The sequence below is a fragment of the Heliangelus exortis genome, chromosome 12 (assembly GCF_036169615.1).
Source record: "Heliangelus exortis chromosome 12, bHelExo1.hap1, whole genome shotgun sequence".
Taxonomy (NCBI): domain Eukaryota; kingdom Metazoa; phylum Chordata; class Aves; order Apodiformes; family Trochilidae; genus Heliangelus; species Heliangelus exortis.
The window spans coordinates 2,722,655-2,745,000 of record NC_092433.1 but is presented as its reverse complement, the minus strand read 5'-3'; the positions used below and the strand labels follow the sequence as shown (position 1 = coordinate 2,745,000).

The window sequence follows — 22,346 nt, the reverse complement described above, 5'->3', positions numbered from 1 at the left end:
CCCAGCAAGCTATTTACCAGCTACATCTGCTGACAAGTGAGACTAAAAAAGCAGCAGAACTCAGCAGTGCCTACGTCCCTCCTTAGTAATCACTCCACCTACTGGTAGAGGATCTTAATAAGTATTTTCAAGTAGGTTATCTTAACTTTCAGGATCAATTTGTTAGTAAAATCCCTGCCCAACCTTTGTGTTTCCACCTCACTGTTTTTTACTGACTGTCAGTATTAAAAAAAAAATTGGGATTTATTTCCCTGCATGAGCTTTGTTACTAATCCACTACAATACCTGAATGTCAAGTTCAAATGCTCCAAGTAAGTCCAGCTTTGTGTACTGAATTTATAAATCTCTGGACATCCTTCATCCTGCACTTCATGTCAGAGTCTCTGCCTCTGTTGTCATCTCTGACACTCAGATGGAGAGGTGTTTTACTCATGGTGTAGTAAAATATATACTTTAATTTATACTTGTGATAAATAACCTTGACTGCTGTAAATTTAGCTGGAATGAAGTGTGCCTCAAATGTGGCCTTTTCACAGGATGTGGTGAGCTTGGGGTCCATATGTGCTTATTCTCTTCTGCTTTTTTAAAATTCTATTCCTTTCCATTAAGATCTAAAAGGGATTGTCTTACATTTTCACAAAGCTAAAATAACTAAAAGGTGAAAAAAGCCTTTGATCAAAATAAGCATCTCCTCTTCCACATATACACAGCTAACCACGGTGTGTGTATATATATAAAATATATATATTTATATACACACACACATTTAGGGTTTGTCAAATGCATACCCAGTGTCTTATTTCATGTGATAAAGCTGCTGTAAGGTGCTGGAATGCTGAGCAACAGGGAACTCCCAAAATCAGTGAGCACAGAAAGAGAGGGAGCCACAAGATGTCACTGTGAGCCAGGGAACAGAAACTCCTTGCAGTGAAAGGACTGAACCTCCAGGATTTCAGAACTGACCTGTAAAAATGGGGGTGAGTGTTTGGTGAGGTATCTATATAAATTTTTCATTGTTTTGATGATACTGTGTTATATTCTCTGCCTGTATTTTTAGGAAGGCATCTTGCTGCTGCTGCCTGACCCCTTCCCCTTAGGCCACAACAATAACTAAATAAGCATTTTAACAGGAAAAGTAATTAAAAATAAGTAATTAAAAAACCTGTGGACTGTGTAAGTGGTGAAGAATAATTACTAAGATTTTGCTTGTAGCCACTGAGGGCTGTCAGAGTGGATTCAAACTTTCTGAGGGAAACCTTGAAAAGAAAAACCCCCTCATTATTGCTTGATGTAGACTACAGGAGATGCTCAATTAATATCTACACAAATATATTACTTGTTTATTGCTGTTTATAGAGAGCAATCTGATGTAAGAGACTGAAAGGAAACAAAGAGCCATATAGTAAAATCCTCCCTTTTTCCAGGTCCCTTGCTCCTGAAAAGGGAGAAGGTGAGGCTAATCTTGAGTGTATTTAGGATCTGTTATTCCACAAATATGGGTGGAATTATGGTGTTTTAATGCCACAGCTGCCACTTCCTCACTACTGAAATGTCTTCCTAAGAGAAAGAAACCAGCATGTATGGTTTTAGGGACCATTAGATCATGGAGCAACCTTCTTGGGGCAAGCTGTTCTTAAATGACTCCTGCTGTCTGTTAGTAGAGATCTAATTACACCAGGGAATTATTTGCTCTGCACAGGGTCAGCAGGATTCTCCTACACTAATACTGAAACTCTGCATTTACCCTCATTCCTGCAGAATGATTTGGCTTTTTTTTGTAGGCTTTTAATTTGTTTATTTGTCAGGCAGGCTTTCCCTTCAGACATCAGGAAGCAAAAGACATTTTTTCAAGAACATGCTGAGGGACTGTGACAGAAAGAACCTTGGGGGTGGTGAAGTTACTTGGTGGCATGGCCATGGCCTGGCAGACACAGGCAGAGGGAAGGAGGGGATCTCTCTCTCTTCTCTGCTCTGCCCTTCTGAGACCCCACCTGGAGTCCTGGCTCCAGTTCTGGAGTCCCCAACACCAGAAGGACACAGAGCTCCTGGAAGGTGTCCAGAGCAGAGCCACTCAAATGCTCAGAGGGCTGAGCACCTCCCTGGGAAGCCAGGCTGAGGGATTGGGGTTGTTCAGCCTGGAGAAGAGGAGGCTCCCAGGTGAGCTCAGAGCAACCTTCCAATATCTGAAGGGGCTACAAGAAAGCTGGGGGAGGGCTTTGGACACGGGGGGGTAGGGAGAGGACAAGGGAAATGGGTTAAAACTTGGAGAGGGGAGATTCAGGTTGGACATTAGGAAGAAATTCTTTAATTTGAGGGTGCTGAGCCCCTGTCCCAGGTTGCCCAGGGAAGCTGTGGCTGCCCCATCCCTGGCAGTGTCTCAGCCCAGGTTGGATGGGCTTGGAGCACCCTGGGCTGTGGGAGGTGTCCCTGCACATGCAGGGGATGGGAATGGATGAGCTTTAAGGTCCCTTCCAAGCCAAACCAGGCTGGGATTCTATGATTGAGCATGAGGGGTCTGATGGATGACACAAAGCTGCAGCAAACCTCCAAATCACAGTTGTGCTTCAGATGAACTATTATTAGACTGTGCAAAGCAGAAAGATTCTTTAGAGATAAGGTCCAAGCCTAAAAATTAGTGCAGAGAAGTTCACTTCTAAAAAGAACAGACTAACACTGAATTCTGTCCACAGAACTCCGTGACTGGAGGGATCCTCCCCTGGTCAGTGCATTCCCCCCAGTTAAGATCAAATCCATTAACTGTACTGACCATCAGGAAAGCTTCAGTGACTTGAAACACATTCATCATAAGCAGTTTGCTTTAAAAGAAGAAGTAAATCCAGCAGATGGAATGTAACAGAACTGTGAGCACCCCTATGGAAGCCCAAGAACAGGTAATTTGGTAATGGTTTGCTTTTTGCTCTGGAGAAAATGCTTTGGGGCTTTACACTGTGTTCACATTTGGTTCAATTTGCTCTCTGAACAGAGAAAAATAGAACTGGGGAAAACTGCTTGGCTCTAGTCAAATTATACAGGGGGGCAAGGAATGAAGAATGAGTAAGATCAAGAGAAAACCAGCAAAACCAGCAATAAATTACACCAGATCTCTAAATAGCTGAAGACAGTATTGGCTCCTCAACCCCAGCCTCTACTGGTCTCAGTGTCATTGTACTGAACTTCCTGGAGGGTGAAGAGTGAGGCAGGCATGAAAACACTTTAGAAAAGAGTGTTAAAAAATGGAACATCTTGGGCTCTGCTAGTCTGGTCTCCAAATAACTGGCTGACTGTCCTCTGCATGGTTGATTGCTTTATTATTGGTGTGCAAATCCTTTCTTTAAGGTCGAGGTAGCTGGGGCTGCTGCTCTTTGTGATATTAAGTTGTTCTGGATGTTGTGTCTCTGGTGCACAAATTTCCTCCTGCCATTAAGGACAATAAATTCCTTGTTCTTTTGCACATAATGCAACGTGGTGTCAACTGAGCTTGACTGGAATAACATTTCCCTAATAGCATTTTCTCTCGCTTCAGCTCCTAACACCACTGTAATCATCTGCATTTTATGGCAATATTCATGCCCAGTGGAATATGCTACACAGAATTTAGCTCATCACAATTCATCTGATGACTTGAAATGCAGGTTTGGGTAGATGTTGTACTATTATTGTTTATTTACTAATGCTGCTGCAGAAAGGAGCATAAAATAGCCTGCACTGAGCAACCACCTGCAGAGTACTGCAGATCCAGACAGCAGAAGTTTCAGCAGTGATCTGTCCCATCAACAGATGGAGATGGAGGAGTGATTCCACTGGCAGCAACACTTCCCTGGGTGGATTAACATACTGGTTTGGTTTTTAGGGAATATTTGAAAAAAAGCTTCTCAAAAGATCTGTCAGAAGTATTCAAAGAGGTTACAAAAGGTGGAAGTTGAGATTTCCATCACTTTCTTACCTGCAAGGACAGAAGGTTTGTCTCAAGGAAAACTTCTATTAAAACAATATTCCCAGATCAAGTTCTGTTATATATATTCTCATGTACTGTGAGCAAAACAAGCTGCCATTTTTTTCAACTAAAGAGAAGCAACTTAATTTTTAGAGGGAGTTTTTTGACCACATGTGGTTGTATTGGCTCACACTTCTCTGAGTCCAGTCCTTTTCTTTGCAGTGGGAGGACTTGCAAAGTAGCTGATAAGAGCAAAACTGGCAAGCTTTGAATCCTGAATACTTTCTGCCCCAGTACAAAGGTTTGCAGCCCAAAAGAAAACCAGGAGACATTTGCTGAGAGCAGCCAGAGCCAGGCAGCATCAGGGCTGCAAAGCAGAGCTTTTCTCCACAGAATCTCTGCCATGTACCAGGAGAGTTTGTTACAGAGGCTGTGCAAGTGTTCACAGAGAAATAAAGAAGTCTAGAAAATCTAGGTTTAAAAATCCCCAGTGTATCTGATACCTCAGATTAGAGATTTTCATGGGTTTTGGAAGGACAGGGTCTGCCTGCAGTCCCTGCTGCTGGAACCTGCTCCTTCTGGCACTCCTTGGCCTCAGCACATATGGCAAGGCCAATCATTTCCATCAAGATTTGGCTGCAGAGCTCCAAACAAAGCCCTATTTCCTTAATCATGGATTTGTTTCCTGACAGTGAGCTAATTGGAACACCACTGACCATTGCAGGCATTTATCAATTGGAGCATTTTTTTAGGATGCAACCAATGGAATGGGCAGATTATAAATAATTTTTATAAACCAATGCAGATCATGAGGGAATTCAAACCATGGCACATCTACAGCTGTACTATTGACTATAAACTCTTCATTTAAAAACAAGTAGCAAAACCACACAAATTACTCTGAGATGTTTGGATTAGTTTGGTTTCTAAGACCACACATACATATGCACACAGTTGATTTAGGATAAATAATTTAGGATAAATTACTGGCTTTGCATTTCATGTGACCTGCAGAAATATGCAGCATCCCCCTGTGCCACAGATGAATGTAATGCTCATGATTAGGAAATAATTCCTCAGATTAGAAAAAGGAGAAGAGTGTCCAAAGATGCCTGTTTTACCAGACATTTTATTCTTTGGAAAACAACCTAGCTAAAAATAAACTGCACGTGAGGAGATACCTGTTTTAAACACTCTATACCTGCTTCATGATTCTCCATTAAAGCTGGAAAGATTAATTGGTATTTGCAAATATGTTCTCCAGAAATTCCTGTCTCCTTTGTCTGTTCTAAACTGGTAGATTATATGACAAGGCAAATTTTAAGGAAGATTCACTGAGATGAAAACAAATATTGCATCTATTCTGAAGGGACATTTCTGATTTTGGTCAACTGCATTTCATAATTTAAGGATAGGATAAGGAAAAGAAGATTAATGTTGAATAACATCCTGCCAGCATTAGGAAAGGATGAATTCTTCAGTAAGCTAAACTAAGTAGAAATCTAATAGAGGTTCAGCAAATATTATCTTTGGATTCATCCAAAGCCTTTTTGTTTAAGAGGAAAAAAAACCTTTTCATGGACATGGAGAGTGACAGCAATGACTGAGGAATTTAGGACCTTTCTTATAATGCTTCCTCTGTCCTACTTAATTCCACACTTTTGTAGGCAGTTTTCTTTGGAAATGGGTAAAAACCATGTCCATATAACAGATAACCAGTTTCTCTGAGTGACACCAGTATCCATAAACATTTCTCCACCCTTGTCTTCTTTAAAATCCAGAGAAGCAAACCTGACCAAGCCCTTCCCTTTTTTTCCCCCAAAATATGAAATATCAAATGCTCTCAATGGCTCTGAATCTATTAATGTTACAGTAACACCTATTACTGATTTAAATTCTGATTTACTTTGACTTTTATGCTCTGAGCAACTCTAAATTTGTCTCTTTGCTTCATTTTAGTATCTGTCTAATTTAGCAGTCCTAAGAGAAACCATAATGTGGCATAAGGTGATTTTTTTTTCCCCCCACTCCTTGTCTTTCTTTTTCAGTCTCCTTTACAATGGACTTGAGTCATGTTGGATGGAAACTTCTCCATTGTAAGTGGTTCCGTGGTCAAACAATTTTGTGCTTAGTTTCAAGTGGCTGTAATATAAATAGAAGCCCCACCACTTTTTTATGTGGGATGATGTATTTTTATAACTTAAAGCATGATGATATATTTGAAGAACAAATTAGTCATTCTGCCTCAAGAACTTGTCTGTCTGAGGTATGCCACAAAATTGTTTTCAAATTGTTTACCTGGTGTGGAGCCTACTGGGAGTAAAAATAGATTCTGGATTCAGTTTTGGTAATTCCTGTATGACAGTTTGGTTTCTTCTGCTGCTTTACCACGGAGCTGTGCTGGTACAGAGCAGAAATAGAGTCCCTGATGGTTTGTGTCAGGATATATTGTCATGGGTTATTCCTTCAGTGTGCTAAGAAAAGACCACAAGAGTTGCAGCTGACAAGGCTCTTGGGGACCAGACCTGCTGCCTACCTGTGAGGACACAGCAGATGCTCCTCAGTGTGCACAGGGCACGTGGCAAAAAACCATAGGATGGTAGAAAAGTCTGGGCTGAGAACAAACATTTTAAAGATCTCATCTAAGCCCTCCTGCCATGGGACCCTCCAGGCTGCTCCAAGCCCCATCCAACCTGGCCTTCAACACTTCAGGGATGGGGCAGCCACAACTCCTCTGGGCAACCTTGGCCAGTGTCTCACCACCCCCATCATGAATGATTTCTCCCTAATGTCTAAGCTAAAACTACATTTTTTCAGTTTAAAACTATCACCCCTTGTCCTGCCACTCCAGGCCTTGGTAAAAAGTTTTTCTTGATCTTTCTTTTAAGCCCCCTCTAAGTACTGACAAGTCACAATAAGGTCTCCCTGGAGCCTTCCTTTCTCCAGGCTGAACAACCCCAACTCTCAGTCTTTCCTCAGAGGAGAGCTGTTCCATCCCTCTGTTCATCTTTGTGTCCCTCCTCTGGACCTGATCCAACAGGTCCACATCTTTCCTGTACTGGGGACCCCAGAAGTGGATGCAGTATTTCAATTAAGAGCTGACTAGAGGGGGAGAAAGTCCCTTCTCACCCTTCTGGCCACGCTGGTGCTGGTGCAGCCCAGCACACTGTTGGCCTCCTGGGTTGTGAGTGCACATTGCTGGCTCATGTCCCACTTTCATCCACTGGCATCCCCCAGTCCTCTCTGCAGGGCTGCTCTCATCACCCAGTCTGCCCTGGTACTGGGGGACAACCATGACCCAAGTGCAGGACATCAGGTCCCTCGGGGTGGCATCCCTTCCCTCTACCCTACTGCCTGCACTCAGCTGGCTGCCCTGCACACTCAACCCTGCTGCCCATGGCACTGGTGAAGAGATTAAAAAGTTCTGGTCTCAGGACTGACCCCTGAGGGACACCACTTGTTACTGGTTTCCATTTGGAGGTGGAGTTGGTGGCTGTAACTCTGGACGTGGCCAATTCCTTTTCCATCTGACAGTCAAAATCCCATCTGACATCAAATCCCTCTCTCTCCAACTTAGAGGTAAAAAATTTATGTTCTTGGAGCCCTTTACAACAACACCAGACTCTTAGAAGTTATTTAAGAGATCAATAAAATAAACATAACATTTCTATAAGCATGGAATGGAAACACAGAGTTGGTTTCCAACTTCTGAAAGGTGGTACAGCCAGGGGCAGAATTCTGCAGCCCCACACCTCAGCCATCAAGCCATGAAAGAAACATCCATTTGAGGCCTTTGACACAAGTTTGCTAGTGTGCAAAACAGACTTTAGGAGCTCCCTAGATCTGAAAGGTATTTCCATGATTTGCAACAAATAAAAAAAGATTGTCATGTAATTAATTTCTCATGAGACCAACAAGAACAATTATCTTGGTGTCTTTTCTGACATCCTAAGGGCAAAGATTGTCTGCCAGTCCTGCTTATTATTTCCAGGATATTTAACACAGGTATAACTGAAAGGGCAAAGATTGTCTGCCAGTCCTGCTTATTATTTCCAGGATATTTAACACAGGTATAACTGAAAAGAAACAACAAAAAACCTGATAATCCACTTATTCTACAGTTATCAGTGGTAGAACTACACCAGCACTTGGACTACTACCAGAGGGCTTGGACTCCGTGGTCTTCTGAGGTGCTTTCCAACCCCTAATTTTCTGTGATTCTGTGATAATTATACCTGGAGATTTAAACCTCATTTAAATGTGACAAACCTAAAAAACCTTGTTGATAGGTTCTTGAATTCTTGCAGTTCAGGGTACATCATCTGGCACAGTCTTCCAGTCAAATTCTTTGAGGAAAATTTTGAGCTTAAAATGACAGAATAAGAATCTCTTTCTCAAACAAGAGTTTCCTACCTGAGGCTGCTGAGTGGCAGTGGGTCTCTGAGGAGATGGTATGGGAGTTTTGGACAACATTTGGTTCATTTTGCTTACGACTAGATCAGTGATAAGTTGCCTGTCTTCAGTCTGATGCTCCCCAATCAGAGGCATTGCACAGTCCATGACCTGAAACATAAACCAACACATCAGCTGCTGATACAGCACTCAAATCAACTTATCCCACATCTCTCTGCAACCTCAGGTCATCTGCTGACTTCATGGTTTTTCACAAAAGCCAAACCAGCTCTGTAGAAATGATGTGCAGGAGATGGGTGAGCAGAGCAAGAGCACAGCCAGTTCCCACTGCCCTCCCTTCCCAGCCCCAGGCAATCCACAGCCCCCCTGGGACACTGGGGCCCCCACTCTGGGGCACAAAGCTCCTGTGGGGAGCTGAGGTTACTCAGGCTATGAAGTAATTGCCTGCTCCTTGGTCTAAGCTACATTTCTGAAGACTTTCTCATGTGTTTTTGTGGCTCATACCGTGTTCAGCAGCTGAATTAGACCATGGAAATGCAAACTAAAACCTCAGCTTCCTAGCTATTTGTTGGATTGCTGCTAGGGTTGGCTGGATCCTTATTCATTAATGAAAAATTTAAACTATGACCCTTGTTGTATCAATATGGTTTTTTGAAAAGTAGTGTGGCTGATGTGAAAAAGATGTAAGAATTTCTACAAAGAAAGGAGGATATCAGAGAGGCAAATAAAAATGTGCACAGTGTCATGCCAGATGTGGCAGGTTAGTAGTGTCCAGCAACCATGAATAAAACAAATAGTGAATTCAGTTCACCTCAGTGGGTTATAAACATTTGTTATTTTTACACAACATTTGCTATTTCTACAGTGGATCTACTTTTGGGATACTTGCAAATATGCACCTTCCTGTGGCTCTAGGGCTTCTGATGTTCCTCCTCTCTTGCAGGTAAATGACTGAAAAGGTTCAGCAGAGTCAGGAGTGCTGGAGGACTTTTGCTGCCACAGGCAATCCCAAGTGCTAATGGTCAGAGGAAAACCTTCACCTTCCCTGACCCCTTCCCAATTTCCAGCCAAAGCACCAGCAAAGGAGCCCTGCTGGGGCACACGGGGCTATCTGGGCTGGAGAGCTTCACTCCCCTCTCCTCAGGTGGGCACCCTTGTTGCCTTGAGCTGGTTTTGTTGGTTACCCTGCTTGTGTACTCCATGGGGAGATGCTAAAATTTTGTCATAAAACCTGATCCTGCAAATTTATAAGGTGGAAGAATTTGTTATCCCAAGGGGTGACAGAGATCAGGGGGATGAGCACTCAGCTTCTGCATCTGCACTGTGTGGGATCCTGCTGAGGTGGAAGGGAGCCAGGGGGGACACCACTTTATCTCCTTCACAGATAAAAAAAGCAGAACTTTACCTTCCTCCTGTTAGCTACTGAAGGGCTTCCAGGAATTAGACACACAAATTTTGTATTTAATGAGATGTGGATTTAAAAAGAACATCCTAACACTTCCATCTCGTGCAGGGGTTGCAGTGTACCTTGTAAATGCACTGTAAATAGTATTTCCTAAGCCTGAGGATATTCAAACTATGGAAAGTGCTGCTTTGGTATAGTAATGAGATCAGTTTGAAGCCCCAAACCATTGCCATTGTTCCTCTGCTCATTTACAACTGGCATTGCCATTGTGTATTGGTGGCCAAAATGTTGGCAACACTTGTTCTGGCATCTTCACACCTAGGATGTCTCCTCAAAGCTTCTTCAGAGATAAAAGGCTGTAAAGTAGCCCTAAGAAAAAAAAAAAGAAATAATAACTGAAGTCCAGAGAAAGATTTCCTAAGAAATCAATGTTTTTCCACTCTTGGGCCACACCCACAGCACTGCAGAAATGCTGAATAATTACACAGAAAGTTTCTATAAAATTTAGGATATTTTCTATATAGATATTTTTAACTGGAACATAACTAATACTTTTAATTAATTGAGAGAAAGGTTTTGAACCAACACGAGCTGATATTTCTGAATGGGTAAAATGCAGCCTTGCAATAGAACATATTTTGGATTTACTTCAGTATTAATGTCCACTGACTTATTGGTATTTCTTAAAACTGTTTAATGCCATCAGACCACTCCAAGAGTCATACCCATAATGCCTGGAGGGAGGAGGCAACCATGTGTGCCAGATACAATGACCACTTATTAACCACTTATTAACACTTTTTAAAGTGTTAATAATGACTGCAGGTTGGAAAGTCCTGATGTCAGTGGGAAGGACATTGGATGCCTGATTGTCCACTGCAAAACCACAGATTTTCAGAGAGTCTTAAAATCTGCCCCTTGAAGACAGGCTTTAATGACAATTATTTTTAAAATACTGCCCCTCATTACCAGGGGTATATTAATCCCTCTTTTACCTACCAAGAGAAGCACCACCTACATGTTTCACAAGAGTGCAAAGAAAACCTTGCTTTGCTTACCATCCACTTACATTAAAAAAAAATTATTTGGAAGGACTGTGTAACAAGTTGCCTAAAAAAAGGCAGGATTAAGACCTGGAGTTGTGACTGAATTTCTACTTTGAAATACTTCTGTAACTGCAAGTTTAGGAGATACCTTTAGGAGATATTGCCACCTTGTTTACCAGACTCTCTCTCATGTGGGAGAATTAAGATGGCTAAGATTTAAAAAAGCAGCCCTGGACTGTTGCTCAAAACTTCAGGTCCACTTCAGTGAAGATCTTGTATTTCTTGAAGAGAGTATTTTCATATATTAGAAAATGCCTTACTCACATACCAAGGTAGATTCAGTCACAGGTGACATTAAAACCCATGGCCAATTGCCCTTGACAATCTTTTGTCCCTTGGACAGGCTTTGATGTGAAAACCCCTTTTTTTGTTTCCATACCAGAAGAAATATTGTTGGCCAAGGGTAAGCTGACCCTAAGGCTGAAGAAATACCAAGTCAGATGCTGAGACCTGAATGATGAGAAGCCCTGACATGTTCTGCCCTTCCCTGGAGCACAAAGACAGCAGCCAGTGAGGTACAAAACACAAATGCAGCCTCATTACCTTCCCTGGAAAATAATCACACTTATCAGAAATTAGTGATGCTTTATATATATGGATCTTAAGAATTAAAAATACCTTGGGTAACTGGGAGTGTTTAAAACCTGTGAATGACTAACAGGAGTGCCAGGCTGGCATTTCTCCCACTTCAGAGGAGTGAACAAAGTTTAAACATTCACAAAGCATCCTGTTTGTAAATAGGCTACTTACAGCCTGTAGTAGTTTTAAAATACCATTTAGACACAGACAGGTTCCTTGGGTTTTTTTCAGTATCTAGGTCAGGTAGTCAAAATATTGGAGTTACCCACTAAGAAGATTCCATAGAAAAAAAGTACACTTTTAATTTAGAAATTCAAATGTGTTACTGATATAACAGTCAAAAAATGAATTTAAAAATCATACTATGAACTGCAGTAAGTATTAGTTAGTAAGTATTAGTTAGTTAGTAAGTATTGCTTCTATCTTTAATTTATTTTCATTTCAGTAGCCAGTGGGTGACTTTCTCTTATCACATTCTGAATTAGACATAAAGAATCTTTTTATTAAGCTATAAGAGAGGGAGTGCAAGTATTAGCACTAGAGACAGAACCTGCTGCAGCATCTTTAGGTGACAAAACAAGAGCCTGACCTTTCAGTGATGTCACCTCTGTGGGAATCAGCCCCTGCCCTCCACTGCTGGTGGGGGCAAGGCAAGGATTTGAAAACTGGGCTGCAAAACTGAGACTGGCAAGAAGGGGAAGAGAAATGCTGTTCATCCCTGGTGAATATGGAAGGAAATGGGGTGGGTGTAATCAAGGAGCCAGTGCAATTGTAAGGTAGCAGTAATTAATTGCAAAGGGATAATCCTGTCTGAAGGAGAAACTGCTCTGACTGGCATTGTCCAGGGTTCTCCATGACACGTTTGCCACTGGAGGATTAAGCAGGATCTCTTGCCTAGAGCTTTGGGAAGCCCCAGCCCAAACTGTGCTGGGGAGGAGGGATGTGGAGGCTGAAGGAAGGATGAGGAAACCTGGGAGGCAGTGGCAAAAGGTGTTGGTCAGCAAGAGGAACATGAAGGAATGGACAGAGGGCTTGCAAGTTGGAAGGGCCCAAGGAATCCAACAGAACAACCATCTATGGATTTCACATGGAAAAAGTCCTAGGATTTCCCAGGGGAAGGCAGGATAAGTGGTAAGTGCAGAGGGAGGAGGAATGACTTTTGTTGCCAGTCAGGGTGACTTTGAACGTCCATTCTTGAGAGTGTGAGGACAGAGCAAACCCATTTCCTTTGGTCTGTAAATAAAAGGCTGTCTGGTGGTGTTGCTACACCATGGCCATGTTCTTCTCTTACAGCATGGACAGGTTTTTCTGTGGTGCATTTGTGGGACCTGGCTGGCTCCAATTGTGGTGAAAACTTTGCCTTGGAAAAGCAGAGTCTGATACAAATCTTCACTGAAGAGATCTAAGTCTGGGGAAAGTCACTGACATTAGGAGAAACCAACAGATTGAGGAGGTTGGGGTGTGATTTCTGAGAAGGAAGGGAGTGACTGGGTATGAAGTCATCCCAGGGCTTTCCCTGAGGTCTCCACAGCAGATGCAGGAATCATTTGTAATTGGAAATGTAACCACACCTGAGAAGTGGGCAGGGGACAGGGCAGCAGAAAACCAGTGGTGACTGCTAGGAAATTCTTACAGTCCCTCCTGGAGTGGGTGAGTAACAACATCTGCAGAAAAAGAGAGAGCAGCTGGGAAAGTGAATCCCGTGCTCCTTGATGAAAGATCCAGGGCCCACAGAGAAGTTTATATGGTCTTGGTTTTAGCTGGGATGAAAACAAACTAAGCAAATGATTGCTGTGTCCCATCTAAACTGCTGGATAGAGCTGAATTTGTATGTTGCAAATTCATGCCAATGGAGTGGATAAAAAAAAAAGTGTAAAAAGATATAGAAAATGCAGTTACTATAGCTGAGAGAAATGCAAGCACTTGGAGAGTATGTGCCAGATATTGGTCTAGTCTAGAAAAGGACAATTAATTTCACATCACACTGAATTTTACCTGTCTTGATCCCCTGTGGTTAAAGTAAGGCTCATTATGAACACCAGAAAACATGAAGACAGTCACACATAAGTGGTTATTGCTGCTAATTTAAAATTTCCAGAGTCAGAGGTATTTTAACAATATATGCAGAAAATGTAAATATTATGTGAGAAAATATCAGTGAATAATTATTCTCAAGATGGAAACCAAATTATCACTATTATTCATGCAGATCAGTAAGTATTACTGGAAGATAATTTTAATATAGCTTAGGGTAAAAATTATCAAGTGGAAATAAGACACCTGCAGGAACCAGCCACCTATTCAACTTGGAGCTAAATCTGGGGGACTGCCTGTGAGGCCACTTGAAAGGATTCTGACATTTGTTCTCTTTTATCTTTTACTGCATTCATCAGCAAGATCTGAGCTTTTGCTCAGTTTCCCAGAGGTTTGGTTTTCCAAGAAGGAATCCTGAAAGGAAATACTCAGTGGAGTCAGAAGCATGAACGATGCTCAAGTGTCTGTTCCTTGCAGCATTAAAACTACAGAGGGGTTAATTTTAAAAGGGAAATATTAGAAGTCCTTCTATTTAAGAAGTTAGTGGACTTTAATTTGCTGTCTTATTAGCAGGAACTGGCAAGACAGTTCACAAGCTGTGTGCTGCAGTGATGTGGTAACAAAACCCTTGTTTCTACAGCTCATCTCTGGCATGATGATGCTTGGCAGCTGAGTTTCCCAACTGAGGGGAAAAGAATAGACACGACATGAATAGCAAAGATTGTTACACACAATAATAACTTGGCCTTCCTCCTGATCAACCTGACAAGCATTCTTGTTAGCTAATTGATTTTTTAATTAGTCCATTGCTCCCTAGTAGGACTTGGAAGCTAGTTTTTGGAGTACAGGAGAAGCAGCAGCACTAAGTCCTTCTAAAGGAAGTGTTTTCTTACAGGGAAGAAGCTTTGGAAAAGAATCTTCTATTAAAAGTCACAATTAATTCTTAGAGACCCCATCTAAGTAAACTGCAGAAAGCCTGTAGCTTCACAGCAAACAGAGGCTGTATTGTGCTTGGATAGCATTATGACTTCAATATTTTGTCCTTCCTGTCTTCAGATGAACTGGGTTGGATCTTTTTTTCCTGGGGATGCATAGGGTACCCCTCAAGTGCCCAGCAAGAAGGCCTTCAAAATAATTCCCCTGGGAGCAGCACATGCAGCAACGTGGAAAGGTTACTGGTGCATTATCCTTGTTGTAATGGTTGGGAAATAACAGCTTGTTAAATGACTGGAAATCTCTAGGGTGGCTATGGAAAGATGATGAAAGATGAACAAATGAGCACTGGGGAACTGACCCAACTCTGTAAAATGGGCCCAAATCTAGCCCCCAAATGTATAAAATGTGGGAATCTCTGTTATCACTGCCATGTCTTTGGTTGCTATTACACTGAGACCTACTTGGTCAGAGGAACACATCCTGTGAGGGAGACATCTAGAAGAAGCTAACAGTGATAAAAATCTGTATATTTATTTCACAACAATGTTTATGCAGAATTTTAGTGTCTAAAACTACACTTCAGTGTCTCTAAACATTCTTTTTTTTTTTTTTTTTCATTTTAGTTCTCTAATCCTTCCATCCTATTCTTGAAAGCTTCTTACTCTACTTACACAGCAAGCAGCCTTGGCATAGTTTGAATGACCACCAGGCTTTAAAACAAGTTATTTAAAAATCATCCTATTATCACACACATATAGAAAAGAAACTTTAAGAGAAACTAAACCAGAAAAAAAATGTTTATTCCTCTTGAAGAAGTGGGGCATGATGGCTGGAGCTAACATGAAGAACCAACACGTTCTTACCTGCAGTGCAAGCGTAGCATACTAGACCATAAAGAATCACCCTACAGTGGGGGGTTTTAAGAAGTTAGAACATTAGATTCATGAGACACAATGTTGTAATGACTCTAATATCACCAACTGGTACCATTTACTGCTCCATGCTTTGGGGGAATAAAAGGAAGCAGAACATTAAACCAAGGAATGACAAAATGACCATCACCAAGCAGTTGAATGGCTGTAAATCTAAAATTAGAAAATTATTGGTGTAAGTGAAAAAAAGGAAAGCAAAGGACAAGAGCAAATTAATTAATAACCTTCCAGAAACAGTAATATACAAAATAATTTACATCTTATGCTTCCTAACATTTGTTTAGAATGGATATTCCTAAGCAATGAGTTGTCACATGTAATACCAAAACACTGTGGGTATTTCAAGATATTCTCTTGGTTTCTGTGTGTCCGAAAGCTCTTGCTGAACAGCTTTGCCAAAATATCTATTGTGTGCTAAGCAGTTATTCTGTAAAATGCTGAGCTCCCAACCTCATGACACAACACCCCTCTGAGGCTGAAATTTTGAGTGCTGAGCACATGAAGGATACTTCAGGAGAATTCCACCCTGGCTCGTGGCTGGGACGTGCATCCACTTGCCTCTCGGTGCCTACACAGAGAAGTCAGGAGGAACCCATCTGTATACATTAGTACAGATGTTAGGAACCTGTATGTTTCCTGTCAGGTCATATCTAGGGAACTGAAGTGTCAGAAAACCAGAAATATTTAGTTTTGGAGCAGGTGCACCAGCCAGCATGAGCAGAGGAGAGGCCAGGTTTGGGGCAGCAACTGGAGCTGAAGCCAAGCACTGCAGACCCATTGCCTGCTCAGCTGCTGGGCCTTTAACTACACATCTATTTTCCCATGTTGAAAGTGCACAAAAGGCAAAATTTTTTTCCTCTACTGGTGCAGCTGGTCATCTGCTCCCCATTGTATCACAAAATTATAGACACTAACTGTGAAAATTGTAGGGTAATAACTGTTGATGTCAGCTGGCTTTTTAGTAGCAACTGGTCACGTTACAGATGTTCTGGTGGATGTGGGCTTTGCAAACCATTCTACATTTCAGTGTCTTATCCAGATTTTAACCATTGTTGGTGATGGGCATTGCCATCTTCCAAACAATTCAGCTGATTCTGTGGCACAGCAGGAATCACCACACTTCTGCCCACTCTTTCTTTTAATTGCACCATCCATTATGTGCACTACTTAAAATGCTCCACAAACCCAGTTCCTGCTGCATTATCCTGCAGTCCTCAGAATTCCTTTTGCTTAGCAGTAGGACTGTATCTGGCATGGAAAATCAGGGATTTGTTCAGCAGGAGGAAGAGGGGTACCCTGTTGGTCCATTTTATGATTGGTGCTGGGGATTTAATTTTCAAAAAACTGCTGCCCCTTCTCCTCCTACCCAACAGACCTCCCAAGACCTAAGGCAGGAGCTGGTTTGTGTACCTGACTTCAGCAGGAGTTGGTGATGCTCAAAAAGCTGAGAAATTGCAGAAAGTGCCAGCTGTATTTGTAGAGAAAGCAGAGGATGAAAAGGAAGCAGGGAATAAAAGAGGTTGGTAGGAGGGACTCAGTAGTGTGGGTTGATGCCAGCCATGGGGGAAAGACTGCTCTATATGAAGAGGTTTTTTAGTATGGAATCCTAAATTTTCAGCTACAGTGACTTTTGAGATAATAAACTACAGCAAGTTTTGCTTTGGCCAGGCAGACCAAACAAACAGGATTGCTTGACATCTTCCTCAGCATCTCAGTGATGAATTGTGTTTATTTTGTTGAAGGGTTGGAAGCAGCTCAGTCCTTTAAAGGGCTATTGATTGATTTGGGAACTGCCAGCAGTTGCAATTGGGATAAATGAATTTGTGGAACTAGCAGAGAAGACAATACATACTGCTGCTTAACACTGGGACAAAACAAGATTTGTTATTCTAGAAAGCTTCTCTGTTATAAATGGATACAAATAACCAGAGAGGCTCAATCCATTGCCTCCAGATTACTCTCATGGTTAAAAAAATACTCTTCTGCTTTAGCAAATATCACTCTCTTTTGAAGTGGGGTGATTCTGAAGATCCTTGCCTATCTCTAAGAACATAGAAGATCCTGAAAAAAATTCTTAACTGTGGGACAGACAAGTGATGATAACTTCTTTAGTGGCCAAAGTCATATTTGTGCATAATAAACTTAAGATAAACAAGAAACAAACTTTTCAAAATTATCTACAGTAGAGACTTCTGATTCATGAGGAATTGGGTCTTAAAGGCAACATTTAGGCTAGAAAAAGAGTAAAGCTGTTTCCACTTCATTCTTAATTTCCCTTTCCATGTAAAGGTATAATTTGGTTGGGGTTCCTTGGGATTGTGCTATCTATAAACCTTCCAGGAAAAACTGGTAAGCCTGCTCAGGAAAGAAATCATAAGGGTTGGGAAAATGTGACATCCACATTTGGTTTTGTTTTGTAGTTTGTGTACATTTCCTCAAAAACTAAAAGACATTACCATATATATGGTTACATTTTCCAGCAAACCTTGCCACTAACTTGAACATGTGGCTTTGTATTATGATTTAAACCTTGCTCAAAAATACACAGCCTTTCCCGAAAGAGAAATAAGACAATTCCTAACTAGCACAAGTCTTCTTTACTTGGGTGGTTCTAATATATAAAAGCAGATATTAAAAAGAGTGGGATTGCTTACCTCAAAAATATAATCTTTTCCATCCTTTCCATGTACAGCTTTAACAGCACAGATGTCCAAACCACCAAATATTTCAGAACAGGTGTCAACCCAAAGCTTGTACCTGTTTCATAAAAATAATTTTTTTCTGTGAGTATCTCAACAGGCTCTTGTTTTTCCACAGGCCTAACCCAATAATGTATTTTATACAACATTTCTGCCAGTAAATTCTGCCAGCAGAATCCAGAAAAGCTGTGGCTTTGTACCCTGAAATAGCATTGTTCTGGATCCTTCCCAGTTTATACTGGTCCAAACACGTGTTTGCTCTAAACTGGGAGTAACCTGAAGGTAATATTTGCTGGAACACAAACAGCATTTAGCTGGGTCCCATCCTGCATTTCCAGTGCCCTGAGGCAGGGACAGCTTGCTGGCTGTGCCTCTGCTTTCTGTGACAACTCCACAGAAAGGGATTTATCATCTGGCCAGGTTTTGTGGCTTTGGTGATGGCAAAGGGACAGGGGACAGGGCCTCTGTTTTTCTCTGAAATTCAAGCTTGTGCATCAGTGCACAGATTTGAGTGTGACAATCCCCTGGCCTATTGTGTTTGGTAGGGCCCTTAATTATGAATGGCTTTAATTATTTCATCAGGAAAATTAGAACAAGTCTCTGCCTGCAATTAGGGACCCAGCTGGATTCCAAAGTAGCAATGGCAGCTTTAGGTGTACATCACTTACCAAGGCAAAACAAAAATCAAGGCAAAACAACCCTTCAGATGATGCAAGAGAACCAGGGTATGGCAGGACGTAAAAGTTAGGTAGCATGCAGACAAGGATAATGTTCTTCATGTAGGGTTAGAGACAACTGCAGCAAAATTCAACAAAAGAATTGTGAGGAATTCTACAACTTCTTAAAAAATCAAGTGTTTCATGCAGCATTGAACATAAGGACAACTCCATTTGATTTCTAACCTCATGCTAATATGGACAGAGGGATGTCCAGGTCAGCCATTCCACATGCAGTAACATGGTTTGTTTTTCTCACATGAAGAGGTTTATCCATCCAATGCATGGAGACATTATCTGGCTCACAAGGGAATGAAGTGGGATGTAGTAGAAAAAGAGTGAGGTGATTGCTGTGCTCAAGAGCAGAACTGTCAGTGCCCCAGCAGGGTGCCAGAACACTTTGCTGGGTGTGTTGGGAAGTGAGGTGAATTCTGTGTGTTTGCTCAGTGGCAAGGACTGACTCCCAGGGCACAAAATACCCCAGAGAACTTTCCTGAGCTTTTCCTCAACTGGTGACACAGCTACCAGAGGAGATGGCAAAGGTTCTGTAGCCATATCCCAGCTCCATCACATGAAGGACACCTTCTCCTTAAAAAACAGCTTTAAAGCAGCCACTTATCATAAACATTTTTCCCTTTCACAGGCATCTGAGTACAAATGAGAGCAATTTCCTTCTACAGACCCTGCCCTGATCCAGCCTTTGAGCCATTTCCATTGCCAAAAAAATGGATGTAAGAAACACAGCATTCAACTTCACTGCAGTGTAGGACCAAAGGAAAATTCATTGCTGGGCTGAGAGTCTCATTCATACAGAATGATCTCCAGTCACTGCATCCCTTCCAAGAGAACTTACTGGGTCACACTCTGTATTTTCTTCTATCAAGCCTGTTTCAGTGGAAAGGTTTTTCTTATAAGCAGAATACAAAGAAATTGATACAACTGTTGAAAAAATCCTGATGGCAGTGCGTTAGCAAGGAAAATAATTCTTGTTTCTGTGAGAAATGTGGTTTTTGTCTGGAATGAGAGGGTTTTTAGGACACCTGGCAATTTTAACATCTGGTAGATGCACTCACTGAACTGCTAGCAAGCACTTGCTTATAACTTCTTTCCCTAAAAACAAAAACAAAAAAACAAACCTAAAAAACCAATATGTATCTTACAAGGACAGCAAAATTTGTCTTTAAAAGTAAATACCTGGACTTTCTATGAAAAAAAAAAATGACATTTTCTTCAATAATACCAAAACACCCCTCAGACTCATGCAAGGGTTGTTCATAGCCTCTCTTCTGCCAACAGAGAGCTGGAACAATGCATTTGGAAAGAGCAGTTTTGGGCAGAGGAATCTGCAGTGTTCTCAGCCCAGGAGGTTGGACGAGAGGTCCTGGTTTGGATTTTGCCAGAGTCTGCAGCAGGCTCTGGTGGGGAATCAAGTTTTGTTCCTCAGGTGTCTGACAGGAAACCTGTGGAGTGTCCCAGTTAGCAGAGGTCTCCATTCTTCTGCTCCTACCCAGGCAGCAGAGGCTCCTGGACTCAGAGAGCTTGAGAAGAACGTGAACCACGGGGATGTGCAGCTCCTGTCCTGTCCTTGTCCCTTCCTGTGTCACATTCTGCCTTCTTTTTCTAAATGCTTGGACCAAGATTTGCATCCAGCAGTGCTGGTTCAGGCATTGCTTTCAAAACACTCCTCCCTCACTCATGAGATGCTTTCTATAGGAAATGCACGTGCCCCAGATTTGATTGCTTTTGGTTTGTTGCTAACGACTTCATCTCTGAAAAAAACTCCCATTCTTCTCCTTGCTCCTGCTTTGTACACTTCAGCTTGCCACAAAATAAAAAGCTCCTACTGTTAGGAGAAAACAGGCATCTTTGCTAGGCTTTTGACTTTGTAAAAGAAGTTTTGGGGTCTGACTAGTGGGGTTTTTAATGGGAAAATTTACATCAAACTGAAAGGAAGCTGAAGCAAAGCAGGTAGTGAGGCAGAGAGGCAGGGTTAACCTTCCCCACTCCTTTCCCACACTTGATATTGTGTCCGTTCCCTCGTGGCCAAACTGAAGGGGCTGTGCTTTCCCCCACTGTAATTACACCCACAAAAAACATCCACGCTCTTTCTTCCCCTCCCTCTGAAGGCTTAACCTCACTTTCTGAAGGAAGGTGGGAGGGGAATGAGAAAGAGAAAATAATGTGGCTCCACTCCATCCCCAGAGGGGAGATCAGCAAGGACACAGTCTAGACAGGGGTTGGACAGCAGGGACTTGTAATTCCCATCTTACTTGTTTGCACCTTTCTCAGGGCAGGCAATGGTTCAGTTCCTGTGTCTCCCTCAGCTCATAAGAGGGACCAAGTTGTAGATTCCAGACTTTAAAGAAAACAAAACAAACCCAACCAGAAAAAGACTACTGTTGAACTTTAAAACACCTTTTAAATTACACTTTCATTATACAGAGCTTTTTCAGCTTCCACTGGTAGCGAGCGTTGGAGAACAAAAGAAAATTCATAGCCATCAAAAAGCCTCAAGGAGTTATTTGGCAGGGAAAAGAGGTCTGGATGTTGTAGAGGAACTTGGAGCAAATGAGTAGCACTGAGAGAAGCCCCGAGGTTCAAAGCAGTTTGACAAAGAGAATGTGTTTCACTGGACTGCAAAAAGGATTCAGTGTAAGAAGAGGAGAGAAAAAGAAATGCTCAGTACAGAGCTGGAATGATGACACGTGGGAAATGAGCTCCAGTGTATCCCAGCATCTGGGCAAAAGCCTCCAAGTGTTGTTCAGGGGAAATTTCAAAAATGAAAAATAAGCATTTTAGCAGGATTGAAAGTAGAAAAGAGAAACATTGTTTGAAGAGGCAAAGTTAAGATATGTTATAATAGATGATACACAAAAAAAAGTAGTTTAAAATACTGTGGCATGGAGTAAGACCTAGGTAAAGCAGGGCAAATGAACCAGAGGAAATGATTATATAGGCTGAATCTGAAAAATGGAATTTTCTGAAGGATGTTCCAGTAGTTCTCCAGCTGCAGATAGGGATGCAGGAACCCAAGGGTGCACGTAGGCACCCAAGGCTGGCACTTAGCTGACTCTGAGACAAGTCCCATGGGAACACTTGGCTCATGTTCTTTCAATCTAATTCAAAGGGGTTTTTTCCAAACTGAGCAGCAGACATGCATTTGCTGTGGACTGCACAGCACCAATATGATGTTTTAAAAATGCATTTCAAATAGAATTAATTTTTTAAATTACCTCTTACATGAGACTTGACTTACTTATCTGACATAGCAATTTGTTCCAACATGGCAGAGCCCGTGTTTGTCTTCCAGTTTCCAGATATGGAAGTTCTCCTGCAAGGGGGAAATTATTACAAAGACAGCCAGTGGTTTTGTATTTTTACTGTCCATTAAATTACTCCAATTTTTACATGAATACTACAGCAGAATTTGTACCTTTCTCTTGTCTGGCAGCTTGGAACATCTAAAACATAAAAGACTTCTAAAGAGGTGTCGCGATTGTCAGAAATACTCATTTCCCTGTGAGCATATTATGAAGTATGATAATGCTGTGAAATCTGGGTTCCCCATTTTCTCATTTAAGATTTTCTTTAA

At 41.7% G+C, this 22,346-nt stretch overlaps 1 protein-coding gene and 1 long non-coding RNA gene across 4 annotated transcripts in view; one reads left to right on the top strand and one right to left on the bottom strand.

The window, feature by feature from the left end:
* The window catches only part of SYN2 (synapsin II), a 176,402-nt gene that overhangs the window by 16,982 nt on the left and 137,074 nt on the right, over positions 1–22,346 (bottom strand). The window contains exons 8-10 of the mRNA XM_071755454.1: positions 22,011–22,085; positions 17,994–18,096; positions 8,348–8,497 (exon numbers count right to left, since the gene is read on the bottom strand). Of these exons, the coding sequence (XP_071611555.1) occupies positions 8,348–8,497; positions 17,994–18,096; positions 22,011–22,085 (328 nt within the window). The remainder of the gene's footprint in view (positions 1–8,347; positions 8,498–17,993; positions 18,097–22,010; positions 22,086–22,346) is intronic.
* The window catches only part of LOC139801378 (uncharacterized), a 73,302-nt gene that overhangs the window by 46,639 nt on the left and 4,317 nt on the right, over positions 1–22,346 (top strand). For all 3 annotated transcript variants that reach the window (XR_011728182.1, XR_011728181.1, XR_011728180.1), the window contains 3 exons: positions 5,983–6,037; positions 9,291–9,491; positions 11,241–11,373. This is a non-coding gene — a long non-coding RNA (uncharacterized lncRNA). The remainder of the gene's footprint in view (positions 1–5,982; positions 6,038–9,290; positions 9,492–11,240; positions 11,374–22,346) is intronic.